General features: G+C 44.6%; 8 protein-coding genes across 8 annotated transcripts; 5 read left to right on the forward strand and 3 right to left on the reverse strand.

The window, feature by feature from the left end:
- Positions 1-228: 228 nt before the first annotated feature.
- GL218_02394 (Mediator of RNA polymerase II transcription subunit 31) lies at positions 229-645 on the forward strand (the record flags this gene model as incomplete). Its single annotated transcript, XM_033578910.1, has 2 exons — positions 229-321; positions 376-645. 2 exons carry the CDS (start codon positions 229-231, stop codon positions 643-645), a joined length of 363 nt encoding a protein of 120 aa, XP_033439466.1.
- A 279-nt stretch (positions 646-924) lies between these two features.
- Positions 925-1381, reverse strand: GL218_02395 (DNA-directed RNA polymerase III subunit RPC10; the record flags this gene model as incomplete). Its single annotated transcript, XM_033578911.1, has 3 exons — positions 925-960; positions 1019-1308; positions 1372-1381. 3 exons carry the CDS (start codon positions 1379-1381, stop codon positions 925-927), a joined length of 336 nt encoding a protein of 111 aa, XP_033439467.1.
- Positions 1382-2258: 877 nt separating this feature from the next.
- GL218_02396 (uncharacterized protein) lies at positions 2259-3082 on the forward strand (the record flags this gene model as incomplete). The annotated part of the gene is made up of 3 exons (XM_033578912.1): positions 2259-2282; positions 2343-2514; positions 2628-3082. 3 exons carry the CDS (start codon positions 2259-2261, stop codon positions 3080-3082), a joined length of 651 nt encoding a protein of 216 aa, XP_033439464.1.
- A 786-nt stretch (positions 3083-3868) lies between these two features.
- GL218_02397 (uncharacterized protein) lies at positions 3869-6461 on the reverse strand (the record flags this gene model as incomplete). Its single annotated transcript, XM_033578913.1, has 7 exons — positions 3869-4129; positions 4193-4405; positions 4459-4695; positions 4748-4791; positions 4842-5705; positions 5764-5894; positions 5947-6461. The coding sequence occupies 7 exons, from the start codon at positions 6459-6461 to the stop codon at positions 3869-3871; spliced, it is 2265 nt and encodes a 754-aa protein (XP_033439465.1).
- Positions 6462-9725: 3264 nt separating this feature from the next.
- Positions 9726-11748, forward strand: GL218_02398 (4-coumarate-CoA ligase-like 7; the record flags this gene model as incomplete). Its single annotated transcript, XM_033578914.1, has 6 exons — positions 9726-9768; positions 9830-10065; positions 10127-10492; positions 10547-10804; positions 10858-11355; positions 11416-11748. 6 exons carry the CDS (start codon positions 9726-9728, stop codon positions 11746-11748), a joined length of 1734 nt encoding a protein of 577 aa, XP_033439462.1.
- A 199-nt stretch (positions 11749-11947) lies between these two features.
- On the reverse strand, positions 11948-12466 carry GL218_02399 (uncharacterized protein; the record flags this gene model as incomplete). Its single annotated transcript, XM_033578915.1, has 4 exons — positions 11948-12046; positions 12100-12168; positions 12228-12268; positions 12331-12466. 4 exons carry the CDS (start codon positions 12464-12466, stop codon positions 11948-11950), a joined length of 345 nt encoding a protein of 114 aa, XP_033439463.1.
- Positions 12467-13153: 687 nt separating this feature from the next.
- GL218_02400 (37S ribosomal protein MRP2, mitochondrial) lies at positions 13154-13625 on the forward strand (the record flags this gene model as incomplete). Its single annotated transcript, XM_033578916.1, has 3 exons — positions 13154-13260; positions 13328-13499; positions 13563-13625. 3 exons carry the CDS (start codon positions 13154-13156, stop codon positions 13623-13625), a joined length of 342 nt encoding a protein of 113 aa, XP_033437768.1.
- A 712-nt stretch (positions 13626-14337) lies between these two features.
- GL218_02401 (putative arb2 domain-containing protein) lies at positions 14338-15931 on the forward strand (the record flags this gene model as incomplete). The annotated part of the gene is made up of 4 exons (XM_033578917.1): positions 14338-14405; positions 14472-14587; positions 14670-15349; positions 15458-15931. 4 exons carry the CDS (start codon positions 14338-14340, stop codon positions 15929-15931), a joined length of 1338 nt encoding a protein of 445 aa, XP_033437769.1.
- Between the last annotated feature and the right edge of the window lie 178 nt (positions 15932-16109).

A 16109-nucleotide genomic window follows, 5' to 3' on the forward strand; every position in this document is an offset into this window, starting at 1 on the left:
TTAGGCCTAACTTAAATAAATAGCTTAGTCATTCATAGAGGATTAAATTCTCCACATAAGCTTTATCAATCTCTCTTATCATCCAACTCTTTGTTATCCATCTCTCCATCTCTCCACCAAGCCTTCACTTCTACCACACATTCATCGTCGTCGCCTTATCTCTCAAACACACCAATTACGTATCCATCCCCAGTATTTGTGACAATAAGAAGCCGAAAACAAACCAGAATGGACATCGAAATGCAGCAATCCCCGCCTCCTCTCCCGGCAGACAGCGAGCCGAAATACGGCGGGTTCAGTCGCTTCGAGGTCGAGCTTGAGGTACATATTCCCTGATTCTATCCATAGTGTACCGATTCTAACATGGGGCTCTAGTTTGTTCAATCCCTTGCGAACCCCTTCTACCTGAATCACCTCGCATCCCAGAAGCTCCTGAACGAACCAGCCTTCGTCGCATATCTCAGCTACCTCCGATACTGGACCCGCCCGCCTTACATCAAGTACCTCATCTATCCGGGCCCGACTCTAAAGCACCTCGAGCTACTTCAGGAAGAGCGCTTCCGACAAGAAATTATTAGTCCCGAGTTAGTGTATGCGCTGGCTGCCGAGGGGGCTAAAGCGGCCGTGGATTGGCACAAAGAATAAGTAGGAGGATACCCCCTACAATTCATCACCGTAATACGCGCGCCCTAGTTGGGTTGACATTATACCAAGAAAAGACGTATGTAAACGCAGTAAAATACACATCGGAAGGGATAGAAGCAAATCGGGTATCATGATTCCTGGACGGACATCTCGACACTAGGCGATCTACATTAAAAACTCGAGACCAAGAACTCCAGAACCCTTCGTAACGTCCCCGAGAGCCTTCCAAACGCCAGGCAGTAGAATTGTCGACACAAACCGTCCTACTACATATACCGTCTAGTTTTCTCTCCACCTGTGGCCGCACGTCATGCACTACATTATCATCATCATCAGCACTATCAAACCTACGACCGCGACAACAAAAACTTACCTTGAAGAAACTAGTCATAGGCTCGTCAGCACTGCGAATCTGGATCTGGTAGAAGGCAGCCTCCTTGCCACTACAGGAGGAGTTATTGCACTGGACGGGGGTCTTGTCCGCGTTGTCCCAGGCCCCGGCGCCGCCGAAGACGTCTTCGCGTTCCTTCCGCTTGAAGTATCGTCGCGAGTACATGTTCTCCTCGATCAAGTGCTGATACGGACATGTGCGACACTCGAGGCGGTTGCGCCCGGCCTCTGCCGACATGGACACCGTCAGGATGTTTGAGCACTGGGGACAGACTGGGGATTGAGTTAGTCATTACCGTAGTTGGTACCAAATGTATATAGGCTAGGAATACCTACAGAGCAGCATTGTGGCTTAATAAAACCTGTATCTGAAACTAGTTTTATAAAATATCTAAGTGAATTTACGGGTAGATACTCTCTTGATTGGACCGTTGAAATGAGTGAGCAAGTGACTGACAAAGTAGATGAATTCTAAATTTTGGTGGAGTTCCGGCGACATGCATTAACAGCGATATGCATTAACAGCGATATGGGATCTTGCAGATACCTAAATTCATAATAGGTACCTCGGTACGTACCTGCCTAAATAAACCGAAATTGAATGGAATTGCCCAAGGTCTTGTCCCGCCGGAATACGCTACAACTATTCCCCGAACCACCCCGCGGTAGGCACAGCTGGGGCTGTACATAGGTAGGTACCTAGGTAGGTAGTAAACTTTCCAATCTAGCGAATTTAGAGACGCGTGGGTTAGTGGGTTAGTGGGCTGTGGTGGGGTTTCAGACAAGAAGGAGTTTAAGGGATTTTGGAAACGTCACAGCCTCCTTTATGGCGCTTTGCTCTTTCAAGCTTGCTTATCTAAGTGCATTATATCCAATCCGTTAGGCGCTCTGCTGTACAATCACCATACAATCACCATTCTTAGAAACAAACCTGGCTGGATTATTTCTGACGACTACGTATGTAATTGGGCTTAGCAGCTTCTTCTTATTCATCATATTCTGTTCCATTAAAAACCTAACCTCCTAGGTTTTGCCTATTGATTATTCTCCTCCTGGACCCGAAACTATAAAAAAAAATACAACAGAAAGAATAGTCTGTTGCCAGCCGAGTTCCTTACTCCTCTGCCTGGCGAGTTTGCTTTGTCTTGGAATACAACGGAAGCAGATCGCATAGCATAGCATAGCATAGCATATCATAGTACAGCTTGGTAGAGCAGCCTAGCATGGCGGATGATCATGAACACGAGGTTAGATAGCAGTCTTATAGTCCAAGATTGAAAAGCCGACTAACTTATTGCTTACAACAGGGTGCCTCCGTAAAGGAGCGGCTGATCGAAGCCTGCCGAAGGAACAATGTCGACTTACTCCACGATGTAATCTCGAATTGCAAGTCGGATGAAGAAATCTCCGCCCTCCTCAACACTACTACAACTGTCATGGGTAATCACCTCTACCACGAGGCTGCCCTGCAGGGAAACTGTACGTCCTCCAGCCTGCTCAGACTCGTATTACATTAATCAACCCCCTTAATCCTCCCCTCAAAAATACAAACATAAGAAACCCATCACGCAGTATTAACACCTCCACCCCAGACGAGATTATCGACACACTTCTGGACCAACCAGATTTTGAATGTGATCCTCTGAATCGTATCGAAGGGGACACGCCCCTGCACAGCGTCATCCGCTGGATCAACAGCGAGCCCCCTGCCCAGCGCGAATTCGGCAACGCCCTCGTACAAATGATGCTCGAAGCCGGATCGTCCACACGCGTGCGCAACAAGGCCCGACTAACGCCGTATCAACTCGTCGATCCTTCTAATGCCGGCTTGCGCGACCTGATCCAGAAGCACGAGTATGCCGAGTTGAATGCGGGCGATTTTGTCGACTCCACGCCTGCACCCCCCAAAGAGAACAAGAAGGCCGTGGCGAGTTCCTTTGTTGATGTTAGGCAGGAAGATAATGACGATGATGATGCCGAGTTCTCAGGTAGTGACGATGAAGAGCGTGCCGAATGGGAGCGTAGGCGCAAGACCAAAGGCCGGTAGAAAAGAGAAGAGAAAGATGAAAAGACGAAATTTGATTAATGAGGTAGAAAGAGGGATAGGAGACCCAAAGGGCCACACATATAGACACGTCTTAAGACGTAGGCTTGCTCTGGTCTGTCAAGAAGACCATGAGCATTGCTCATACGACAATGCATATGCACATTAAGTCATCATCCTCTATGTTGATCTCTTGTGCAGATGATGATAGGAACATGCACAAATAATCACTAGACAAATGGCATGGATAAAGGGAGTTTTTTTTTCTTAGTAATCCGTTGCTAAGCTCCTTCCAAACTCCTTTAGCTGGATATCGTCATGTACATCATAGGGATGTGTCTATATGCATTAGCCGAGCCAAGTAGAGCCAAGTAGATACACGTAAAGCGTGAAGTCGTTAACGCGGTTGCTAATGCGGAGATCGTTTCAAAGGATCACTGCAGCATCACATAATCCATCTCCTCCTACATAGTGAAACGTCTCCTATGACTTGAGGAAAACTAGTACAAAAGGAAAAAATGAGTAGGTGCAATAAATAAACTTGGAGCGTAATTCCAGGTAGTGAAACGAAAAGAAATCAATTTGTAACATTCGATAATCTTCGACCAGGTCCTGATTGCTTGAAAGACCTAAGGGGTGCTATAGTAAGGCAAAACGAGATAGAATTGTTGACGATGATAGGTGAAGCTTTGCCAGTAGTTGGTCCTTTAGAACTTGTCGTATGTGATAAAGTCTAAACTGTGAAAACATCATCACCCTCAAAGTCGTTAGTGTATTTAGTTGGTGTATTCAATTGGTGTATTCAGATGGTGCCGGATTTGTAGTAGACTCGGCACTGCCTACAAGGGTTCCAGAGCAGGCTACAACTTCTCCAGTGGCATGGGATTCGAACTGGTCTTCTTCTCCATTATATCTAATGGCAGTCCATCGATCAGGGATCTTTCCAGTAGTTTCGGCCAGGGCGCGCTGTTCTTTATCAGGAATGGTTTCTGGACGGATATATCGACAAGTTAAGGCAAATCGATGTTTTCCCTTTGGATCGACGGCATGCTATCCAAATAAGTCAACTCATGGACTAAAGAGGCAAAGTAGGTAACCATTGCGAATACTTACGAGATACAATTTTTGTATCTTTTCTCCATGCATGACCAGCATGTCACCATGCTTCAGCTTCACTGACAAGAATGTTCCTCTCTTCTTCTTGCCTACGTCTATCGTGTCCCCAATGTTTTTCCCTTTCTTGGGGGAAAACTTTATCACCGAAGGAGAACCAAGGGAGAGAGATGCAATGTTCGGTCCGAGTTCTTTCTCACCGTCGTCGTGGGCCTAGGATATATATTAGTACTCCTATTGAAACACCAATTTGGAGAAACACGTACACTGATTTTTGAGTTTTCAAAGTACCCAAGAACCAGCTGCTCATTATACGCCTTGAAATCTTTTGGTATGGAGTCTGCTGGGACGTCAATTTTCTCGTCCCGGATGAGTTTACGCGAGGCTTCAACGGCTGCCTTTCCTCCCCAAGTTAGTCGAAGAAGAGTCTCTAATATTGGAATGGGTGCATCCTCGAAGCTAGTTGTGGTTTTAACAACCACTCCAAATTTGTACGGAGCACCCTATAAGAGTGTTAGTTATGATATTTTGAGTCAGTTAAACCTGGTGACTTACGAAATTCCCAGAGAAGTGGGAGGTCAACTCTTCAACTCGACAGCCTATGGTAATCAGTATTGGTCAGCCCAAACAGAGCTTCACATCCACTCACCAGGATTCTTTGCTGGTCTTCTCTCTAGTTTTAGGTCCTCCTTTTGCAAATGCAAATACAGGTCGTTAAGTCCACCTTCTCTTGAAATAGCCTCTTCTGGTGGCCTTATTCGGGTGACAGTCCCGATATACTCACCATTCTCATCAGGGAGGAAAAAAGTCTTGAGCTTCTGTCCTCCTATAGTCGTCTTGTGAACTTTAACTTGACGATTGTAATTGGTTGCCTTTTTAGTCTTCACTGTTTTGTTCTCCTTCTTGATACGATCGAGGGGAGTCATCTTGATAGGGACTGCATGTGTGAAATCGCATTCTGCATTCTCACAATACCAGCCATCCCACTTTATTCTCCTGCTGCAACAGCCGCACTTAGGACAATGGATTCCCTGTTTGTACTCCTTTTCGCTGCCGATTGTGCCCTTTCGATCAGAGGGTAGAGCAGGAATGAGACTATCTTCAATCGGAGTACCACTATACTCTGTCCTTTCTCGTAAGAAAGCGTCGTTGTACTTTAGCTCGTTGACGTCCAGTGAGGTAGAAAACTTAAAGAATCCCGAGCATTGACTGTTAAGACAGGTCCAACCTTGCTCGAAAATCTCCTTGCTCGGATTTTGGCAAGCCGTGCAAGTGCTTGACGTACAGGAGTATTCACCAACCCCAAATTCACCTGCTTCAGGAGCACTAACACCTCTTGGAGCCCACCAAGATCTGCTAGTTAAGTTGACCTTTTCCAAGCGGACCATATAAATCACCACTATCTCTCCTCGTGATTCCTTGGTTTTTTCTTGCCAAATTTCTGTAACGTGAAAGTAGTCAAGAACATTATAGTGATGAGGAGGTTTAACCGGGAACATGTTATTGCGCGCTCCTAAACTTTATTAGAATATATCTTCGAGCAAGGGCGATACATGTATTGTGGAACTTACCGGCTACCATCACGAAGGGGTGCTTTGCTTCCCAAGCCTGCATCAATGCCTTATAATTCTTGCCGTCCTCCCCCTGATCTTGGGCTCTGACCATCTTCTTGGTAACCGGATCTTGAACTCGGCCACCACCACTATTTATTACGTTAGTTTGTTTCCAGCCCAGTGAATAGTATTGAAACTTACATTGAAGTAATTATAACCTGGCTAGAAAAGTGGTCACGCATCCCTACAATTCCATCTATAAGCATACCTTTGGGCATTAGCCCTGCTGAATACACGCTGCCTTGATGCGATTTGAAATATGGCAGTGCATCATTGAAGGCCGCTCTCTTGTCAGCCCAAGCTAATGGCTGACCATGCGGTTCTGGCTTGTTCGCATGTATCTCGGCAGGATCGACAGATGTACTAGTGACAGTGTTGGAAGCGGTCCTTTTCTTAGAAGATTTTACTCGACTTCGGGTCACTTGGTTGGATTTAGCTGGACGGTGCTTAGGGATGCGGGAGACGTCAGGCGTATTCTCGTCTTCTTCTACTTCCCCATATTTTCGCTTCAAAGAAGACTTCACCGGGCTATGTTCAGCAATGCCTATAGCATCGGCGACCAGTATAGCGTCGGCGACTGGTATAGTGTCGGCGACAGACGTATGTCCAGGATCAGATATAGGGTCGGCGATTATCTTCTCCATAGTAAATGACATAGCTCGTGCTATAGTCTTGTCAAAGGGCCTGGTTATCTTTCTCAATACTCTATACAATAGACCACTGTAATACAATACTAAAGGCTTCTAGTACCATATGTCTCTTAGCAGCGCTACATATAGGAGTAAGCCTGAAAGACTAGGTGTGCTACAAATACTTAATCAGAGTTAGTTTAAAATCTGAGATATTATAGAGAATGACATAATCAAGATACGGGTATCAGGGCGTGTCGGGTTGATGGATAACATGTATATCATCATGAAGGTGCTATTGCTCAACAGCGCCAATATATGACTTGTGAACATGTGAAGTTGCAAGGTTCACAGGGAAAGAGAGGATAGTGTAATAGATAGTGGAGAATGTGAAGGTAAACTTTGTGAAGTAGTCAATGGTGTATTGTAGGGGCGAGTCAGATATGAGCTTGTAAACAGGATAACAATTGTGTAGTAAGAAGCATCTTGGGTCAAAGGGCTGTTGATCACGCTTGTCGCCTGAATGCGACAAGCGTGACTAACAAGTGCGACAAGGTGCCACTGGGTATTGACAGGACTGGGAATGATGTTTTCGCCATGAAGGAAATAGAGAAGCAGCGTGCTCAAAAAGAAACATGTATCTCGAGTGGGAATTAAAGTGCAAATGGGGGCATAGAAATGGATATGCTAGGTCTTCAGGGAGAATCGTATTGAACAGACTTACCAAGTTTTGCAAGATATAGGCTACAAAATCCTACTTCAACACCTGGATGATACTATCAAGGAAGCAGCGTCAAACCCAGACAATGTAGGTAGAGTTGGTCCAGGAAGTGTCGCTGTGGTTAGGAGGGTACTGAAGATGATTGAAAGGTGTCCTATGTTGTGGCGTTGGTATTGCTGGATTGGCAGCAGTAAATGTAAAGCAAAAGAGAGAAATTTAGGACTGCCCTCGTGAAATGAACGGCCTGAATTGCACGAAAGATGATATACCTTTGTCGCAGGCAGAAGATGTTTATCATGCAGAGGGTTAGGCGACACAGCCACGAGGGTTGGAGATGGATTGACCCAAAGGGGAGAGAATAGTAACACGAGAATGAATAATGACTGCTTAGACTGATGGTAGTCAAGATTCTAGAATAGATTTTAATACGCGATTTGGAAGAATGAGAAGAATGAACTGAATGTTGGTGAAGTTTTGATTGAAGTTGGTGAATATTGGTGGATGTTTTGTGTTTACGATTAGCGAAGCAGACCCTCTTTGGGAATTGATAGGGGAGAGAACTACATCTAGGGCAACGTCGACCCGTCGTAGGAAGGAACGTACTACAGTCCTGTACTAAATACGCCCGCTTGCCCAAGTTGGGTATGCTACGTACCTTCTGTGGAAATAGCGAACTGCATCATTTTCAATTGGGTAAGTACCAACTCTTATGACCTCCAAGAAGGCAGTTGCGTTATTGGACATTGGATTTAAGAATGATTCTAGCTCCATTAGATATAACTTGAAACTTAGGTATATATGATTATGATCATAACTATGATAAAATATAGATATTGAGTATCTATTAAAATAATAGTCATATATTAGGTACATATATATTTGAGTAGTGTCTAAGTGATTTGGTATGTACCTAGGTGATCTGGTCATGTCAGAGGGTGTATTAGGGGTCTTTATATGACCATATGATTATGATAGTATGACTCTGAGTTCTCACATAAATGCTTGCACAGCTTACAAACTCCTGCTTTAGCACCTATTGCCATCCTAGCAAGCTAATCCTTTTTGTAACCATGCTTTAGGAGTGACTAAGATGCCAAACATTTACTACTTACATGTATGAAGAAAGCTTGGCTGCAAAACCCTGGTTCTCTGAATATTTACATGATTGCTCACAGTTTTGGGAAGCAACGTAGTTTGATCATTTCTGGATCATACCTATTTTGATATCAAAGTTTATTAGGTAGTCGCGGTTGGCTTGGATGAAAATCTATGGAGAGTCTATACGAATGATAGGTAGGCAATAATTCTCTGGTGATAGGAGAGCCACTGGTATATTCACTTTGGTAATATTTGGTGACATGCCTCTTTAACGAGTTCTCAAAGGTGTAAAAGACTTGTATTATTCTAGGGGTATCTGTAGAGTCTATTGCATTGTTGCTGAAGTCGCGACGCGTGAAGTCTCGCATTTATCAGGTACCTAAGATAGTAATGAAAGGTAATCATTATCGGGCTTAGACTACAAGAATTTCTATTCCATTATAAAATTACCTTTGTAGAATAGAAAAATAGGATTGTATGAATATTATCATTGAAGCAAGTAGGTAGCACTTATGCTATGGGACGTTCAGCCTTGTATAATGAGAAAGGAGGCTCAAGTCGTCCCTGCAGATAGGGGCGAGGCATGGGGTTTTGTGGCTTGCGTTCCTCAACAATATTATCGTGGCTTGGCAAATCGATCTAAAGAAATAATCTTATTGGTTCCTGATGTAGGAACGTAAATGCCAAGAAACCCCCCGTGGTGAAACGATGATTCTAGCCGTTTTTCTGGAGCTACCTAAGCTACCCCGGTACTTTGCCTCAACCGATAGACTCCGAGGTCCTATATCGGGTACATACATGTACGTAGGTAGTATTCAATGGGCTACCTACCTTAGGTTAAGTACCTTCTACATAATCACTGTGTATACCTAGGTAGGTATCCAATAAAAAAAATTGGAAAGTATTATACATATAATTGAGCTAGATATATACATGTACCTGAATAATGGCAGAAAACCGATTGGACGTTTAAATAAACGATAAAAGGGTCTGGAGATGGGATTATCTGGGATTATCTGGGATGATTTGGGGGTACCTACCTAACTCAAACTGGTACCTTAGGTAATCTATGTATGTATATGCTCTTACCCCGGCTATTTCACCGATAGCTCTCCACTCGGGGGATACATGTACTAAATTGATCATGCGGGGGGTCCATCAACATGGGACGCTATGGGGATCACGGAGTTTAGCTCAACGGGAATAAATACACCTTACTTTATAGGTCAATTCTTCGGCATCTAAAGTCGTATTAAACCACCGATCGGATCCACCGATGTTGGCCGAGGCTAACTACATATTTCTTTGTAAAGTCAGCCTCCCTTTGTGACACTCTCAAGCTAGTACTTCTTTGTTTTCAAGAAATTGTATACCCGCAACGTTCCCTTAATCTTGCAAGCTTCACTCAACTTCTTCGACACGTGAAAACGTAAAAACGTGGTTAAGCACTCCAACGAGCAATTTGTAGCAAAATGGTGTTTACCCCACCGGCTTGGGTGCCTCAATTACCCTTTGGTATGTCATCAACGTCCCTTTTTCCTCATAAGGGAATAGTCGTGTTTACGAGAGCTTTTAGACCCCCCGGACTCAATTCCGATTCATGAGTTCTGGAGCAGTGAGAAGTATGGGAGGCAACCGCTCGCGAGGTCGTTGAACCCCTACACCTGCGGGATTACGGGGAAGACGTATACGGCTGCTGAGATGACCGAGCGCTACGAGCTCCTGGCGCGATCACTAGCAAAGCGTATGGGCTGGAGGCCGAACGAAGAGACGCCCTGGGATAAGGTGGTTAGCGTCTTCTCTTTTAATTCGGTAGGTAGTTCAACAATTCTTCAGATGGTGATGAGGATACGAATGATGACTGACATTTTAGATTGACTATATGATGTCTAACTTCGCGGTACACCGCCTCTCGGGTATTGTGACGCCAGCAAATGCCATGTATTCACCAGCTGAGCTTGAACATCAGCTCAAGTCAGCTGGTGTCAAAGCTCTGATCACGTGTATCCCACTCCTAGATACAGCATTGAAGGCGACGAGAGCATGTGGCATTCCAGACGACAAAGTGTTCATTATGCAAATACCTGGGGAATCCAAACCTGTTCCTTTCAAGAGTCTCGATGACCTCATCGATGAAGGTCGGTCTTTGGCGGAAGTCGAGCCGTTGGTCTGGGCGAAGGGGCAAGGCGCTCGACAAGTTGCGTACCTGTGCTATTCGAGCGGCACTTCAGGTCTCCCCGTCAGTTTATCCTTCCTTTTTTTCGGAGAATTATTCACTGAACCTCTAGGATAGAAAGCCGTGATGATCGCACACCGAAATGTCATTGCGAATATGATGCAGATCCGATGGCATGATGATCCAGGCAGAAAGGCCAAAGGCATCGAAACCCAAGTTCAACTTGGCCTTTTGCCACTAAGCCATATCTATGGGCTGGTAGTAGTTGCACATGCGGGGACGTATCGAGGAGATGCCGTAATCATTTTACCGAGGTTTGAGCTAAAGACCCTTCTGGAAACTATCCAGAGATACAAGATCAATTTTCTGCATATTGTAGGTGTTACGTGTGCTCAGTCCTATGGACAGGTTCTAATTTTATTGTATAGGTCCCTCCTATCGTCATTCAAATGTTGCGGAATACGGAGTTGTGTGCTAAATACGACTTATCTAGCATCCGAATGGTGTACACAGGGGCCGCACCGCTTGGTGCCGAAACACACGAGGATATGGAGAAGGCCTTCCCATTTCTAGGTGTCGGTCAGGGCTACGGTATGACGGAAACAAGTACAGTTGTGACCAGCACGGGTGAGAACGACGTGATGATTGGAACATCGGGATCTCTAGCACCCGCTACCCGGGCCAAGTTAATAGGCGAAGATGGCAAGGAGATCATGGAGTATGAAAAACGTGGCGAACTTTGGGTTCAGTCGCCCTCGGTCACACTGGGTTATTTGAACAACGAAAAGGCAACATCGGAGGCTTACGTGTGGGACGATGACGGCCGCTGGATACGGACAGGAGATGTGGCTGTTGTTCAGAAGTCACCAGCTGGGCATGAGCATATTTCTGTTGTAGATCGGTTGAAGGAGTTGATCAAAGTCAAGGTGAGATACTATCTATATGTTTGCTATGCTATTAAAATTTACTGACCAGAATCGACTTAGGGCCATCAAGTTGCGCCAGCAGAGCTAGAAGCTCATCTCCTCAGTCATCCCGACGTTAATGATTGCACAGTTATCCCAATACCGGACGAAGCATCTGGGGAGGTACCGAAGGCTTTTGTCGTGAAATCCGCCTCGGCAGCATCGAGGCCGGATGAAGAAGTTGCCCGGGACATCAGCAAGTGGGTTGAGGAACACAAGGCTAGGTATAAGTGGTTGAAGGGCGGAGTTGAATTCATCGATGCGATACCCAAGAGCCCCAGCGGGAAGATCTTGAGGAGACTCTTGAAAGATCGGGAAAGAGAGAAGAGAAGAGCTATGGGGGCAAAGCTGTGAGATGTGTTGAATGGTATAGATCTGGCTCGCAGCATGGCTATTGCTTTCACGGTGAATTTTACTGATAGATTTATGATTGGAGAAGCTTGCGTTTTTTTTTTTTTTTTTTTTTTTTTTTTCATTGATGCTACAAAGCGAACACATATACTAGAATATCCCTTGTATGTTCAAATCCTGGACATTATAGAAATATAAATATCTATTTCTTGCCCTTCTGCTTCAGGTACTCCTCTTCTTCCGCTTGTAAATCCGCATCAATCTTGGCGCCTTTAGAGGGTTCATTGCCGTGTAGCTTAGCCTGTAATGAGAATTAGTAGGTAATCTCGTCACAAGATAATTGATTTGACTTACAGGCAATGTCGGGTCCTTCTTGGAAGCCTTGGTCTCTGGGTCGTCTTGCTCTTCACGGCTTAATTTGCGCTGTGGATCATTAGCTCTATCCTCTAGTTCGCCTCATAGGAATAGTCGTAAGGAAATACCTCTTCATTAGCTAGACGGTTAGCAATGGATCGCTCGTCCTCTGCAAGAAATGTTAGACGATGTTATCAAATAATATATTTATATCATGAGGGTAAAGCTTACTAGAGTCGTTGGGCAGATGCGAATTCTCTACACCCTCTTCAAATCGGGGACGGCCTGGGATCTCTGAGTCCTTCAGGTTCCTTTGGTCGCCGTTCTCATAGACGGAGCTTTGACCAACATTGGAGTAACCGGACATGTTGAATATGTGTAATATAGGATAATTACTAAGTATATAGAGGATAGTTTAAATTCTTTAATAGAGAAGCTTTATGAGATACCGTGGAATTTTATAAGTATGAAATATGAAAGCCCGAGACCTACTAGCCAGATAGCTTGGGTTGAGCTTTTATAAGACTCTTTCTATGTGCTTTGCTACTATTACCTACGTCATTAGGTGCTAGATCGACTTATCGATATTGCCTACATAAAATTATCTAGGATGACACAATACGAAAATTCTATTATGGCGTTGACAAGTATTGCCGTACATGAGGCTGTTTGTAGTTAGGATGTACTTCGACGTCATAGATGATCCATATGTACCTCAGGTAGGTACATAGGTACCTAGGTATGTAATTGTTTTTTTTTTTTTTTTTTTTTTGCGGCTATGGGACTGACGTGACAGGCGTCCATACAACTTAAGAAAGATACAATGGTACCCCCCTGAACAAATGGACCCCGCTATTTTTCCTTACGTAAATGCACAAAATGTCTAGCGGGCCGGTGTGAGCGTCTTACAGGTGTAAAATAATCTAATTGGACAGTTACCAATCGATTTGCGCCTTTGCAGAAACCAATGCGCAAATTGAATAACGACACCAAAACTTTGTAGGTTCAAGCTGGTCCACCATACGAGGGACCAACTATCGCCAATACCGTCAATATGTCTATGTTCCGGGCTAAGAAGCTTGATATTGGCTGCTTCGTCAATATTAAGACGATCAGAGATCACTCCAAGAGGAAAGCCTATGCACAATTCGAGCCTGAGAGGTGCGCCAATGAACAAACCGGACTGCTTAATTGTAAATATGCTAACAGCAACTGTGCAATTGAATAGACAAGCTCTGCGATATATCATCCGAAATACCACTCTCCCCCCAAGGGCTCGAGCCGAAGCCCAACTACAGCTTACACAGATGCACTGCTATACGCGACCAACACAAATCCGTGGACGATGTATATTAGGTGGTAAGGGAAGAGGTATATTACGCGACTTCAAGATGTCAAGAGTAAGTCGTATTATGCATAAAATATAAAAATAGGCTTTTATAAGTACTAATTCATTTGCACAGTATAACTTTAGGATGCAAGCTATAGCAGGAAATATTCCGGGTGTAAAGAAGGCTAGCTGGTGAAGTCGGACACGAGTGATGCTAATAAGATATGACAACTGTTGCTTGTTCACGACTTATGCTTGTGGCATGATATGTATTATTGATACTATTACAACAATGCTACAGCCGAATGAATGCTGTAAAGTCACCAGTTGTCCATGTATACCTACTACCTCCTAGGTACATAATCAAGAACTTCTACCTGGGGGTGTTTCTTTATGGAATTTTATTTTTATCTGCATACATCATGTACTTGGGCATCTACATTAGGTACCTAACCTAACATATGTATATAGGTATGTATGTAGGTACTTCCTACCCGGGACGAGAGTTTACGGGAAGGGACGTAGATGGTGTTTTAATATTTTAAATGAAGTAAGAGCAGTACATCTACTTAGTTGTGTTAAGAACATGGAGCCGGGTCTGCAGCTTCCCTCATATGCAAACATACAAACGGTAACCGTTAGAGAATAAATTTATTTGGCGGCCGTGCTGCTGTTGTTTACCTTTGATTGTACCTTAAAAATACCACATTACCTAAGGTACCACAGCCAGGACTTTTCTCTACTACTCTGCCAGAAGATAGGGTGGATACACTAAACATTCATAAATCACCTATTGTTCTCCCGGGTGTGATATCTCTTTCCTATATCCTTAATCAAAACTTGCACAGGAAAGCCCAGGTTCTGTACCTACCGGTATGCCATTCTAGGTCAACAACTAGGTTGTCACGATGTTCCGACGAAAGTGGTCAGGTCTGCCAGCAGATCCTAACTTTCCTGTTGACCTAGCTAAGCTTGGGTAAGTGATACTCTGGTTTCCTACCTCAACAAAGCAGCAGCTTTGCTAACAGGTCATTTCTCTTAGTTACTTTATCAATGAAGATGACGAAGTCCGTGCCATCGATAACCCGGATAACTACTTCCACTTCTTCTTCAACCGCAACACCCGATGGAATGAGCGTCAGCGTTATTCTATGAACCGTAAGCATGCTCTCTTAGCTTTGTCCCCCTTCCTAACTCTTCACGATACGCTAGACTTCAGCTAATACAAATTGGAATGTAGAGGCCCTACAATATGTGATCTGGGAGCGTCTAGAGAAATTGGGTCTGAAGAAAGAGTTATTGCCCTTAGGTACTTCCGACACAAATAAGCCACATGTTCCTATCTTCATCAGTAGCGACATTGCTACCAAGTCGCGTGTCGTTGTCATCTTCGGTGAAACTGTACAGGACCTTGGTGTGCTTGCGCATCGCATCGTTGGTGGTCCCGGCGGTATAAACAAAGGCTCTATGATATCTGTTGTATCTGCTCTCCAGAAACAATGCTCCTCGTCCTCCGACTCAACCCCTCCAGGAATCATCCTTGCTAACATGGGCGAGCTGATTTGGTATCCAGAGGGGAAGCGTACCCTCAGTCGCACCGCTTTCGCTGCAGCACCAATGCAGAGTGCTGTGCACTATACCAACGTAGTTGGAAAGAGCAACATGGTTGAGAGGAACTCGACCGCGAGAATGCATGTTGGTCATATCTTTCAGGAAGTGATCCCACACTTCACCAAGGATAATGCCAAAATCGACATCATAGTACTTGGTGGCAGTGCTGACTACGTCGAGGAGTTCTTGGACTTGCCCCTTATATGGAACACCTGGAAGAACCGTATTAGCTGCCTTGCAATTGTTGGTGGTTTGTATCCGGTTTGGGATTTGAAGAACGATGAGTTCGTGAACGTGTTCTTGAGAAATGTGAGTCTTTATTCAAGATCCTTTATGTTTCTACTTTTTTGATCCTATGTTTTACTTGCCTATTGGCTCTTGGATTTTATAGAGCTAATTTGTATGTCCGACATGTAGAAAGCCCGCGCGTACGTAACCTCCGTTGAGCCAGCTGGTATGGTTATCTCAGGCCCTGAAGGCAACCCGAAGACTACGACTTTCACGCAGATAGGCTGTCCTGTCTTCAGCAGTGGAGAGCCAAATTATACAGAGACGGCGCTTATCACCGGCTCCGAGATTATCCTCGACTGGCTGCAAGAAGTGGCTATGACACCCGAGGGCAAGGATTACACCAACCCATACTTTCACGTTGATTTTGCCGATCCCGTATTTGACACCGACGAGCCCGATTGGAGCAAATGGCAGAATGAAGAGGTGGCTGGTCAGAAGGACGAGAATGATAAGATATGGACCGAGCAGGCCCACAACGAAACGAGCAACCCACAGGGCGAAAAGCCAAACATTGTTATGTTGCAACGTGGTGAGGATAAAGTGCAGACCAAGAAGGAAAACATGAAGATCGGAAAGGTTGAGGATGAGAATAAAAACTAGGCTAGCCTTATTATTTCCGCTCAATGTTAGTGGACAATAAGGATCTTGACGACGTAATGAATCAACGAGGCAACGAATATTAACCTCAAGCTTTGCCAGATGGATTGCGATTGTATTCTAGATACCTCATATAGGTTGATACGGAGTGGATATGGTAATTGACACCTCTCAAACTATG

Source organism: Daldinia childiae (assembly GCF_008694065.1).
Source record: "Daldinia childiae strain JS-1345 chromosome Unknown Scaffold2, whole genome shotgun sequence".
Taxonomy (NCBI): domain Eukaryota; kingdom Fungi; phylum Ascomycota; class Sordariomycetes; order Xylariales; family Hypoxylaceae; genus Daldinia; species Daldinia childiae.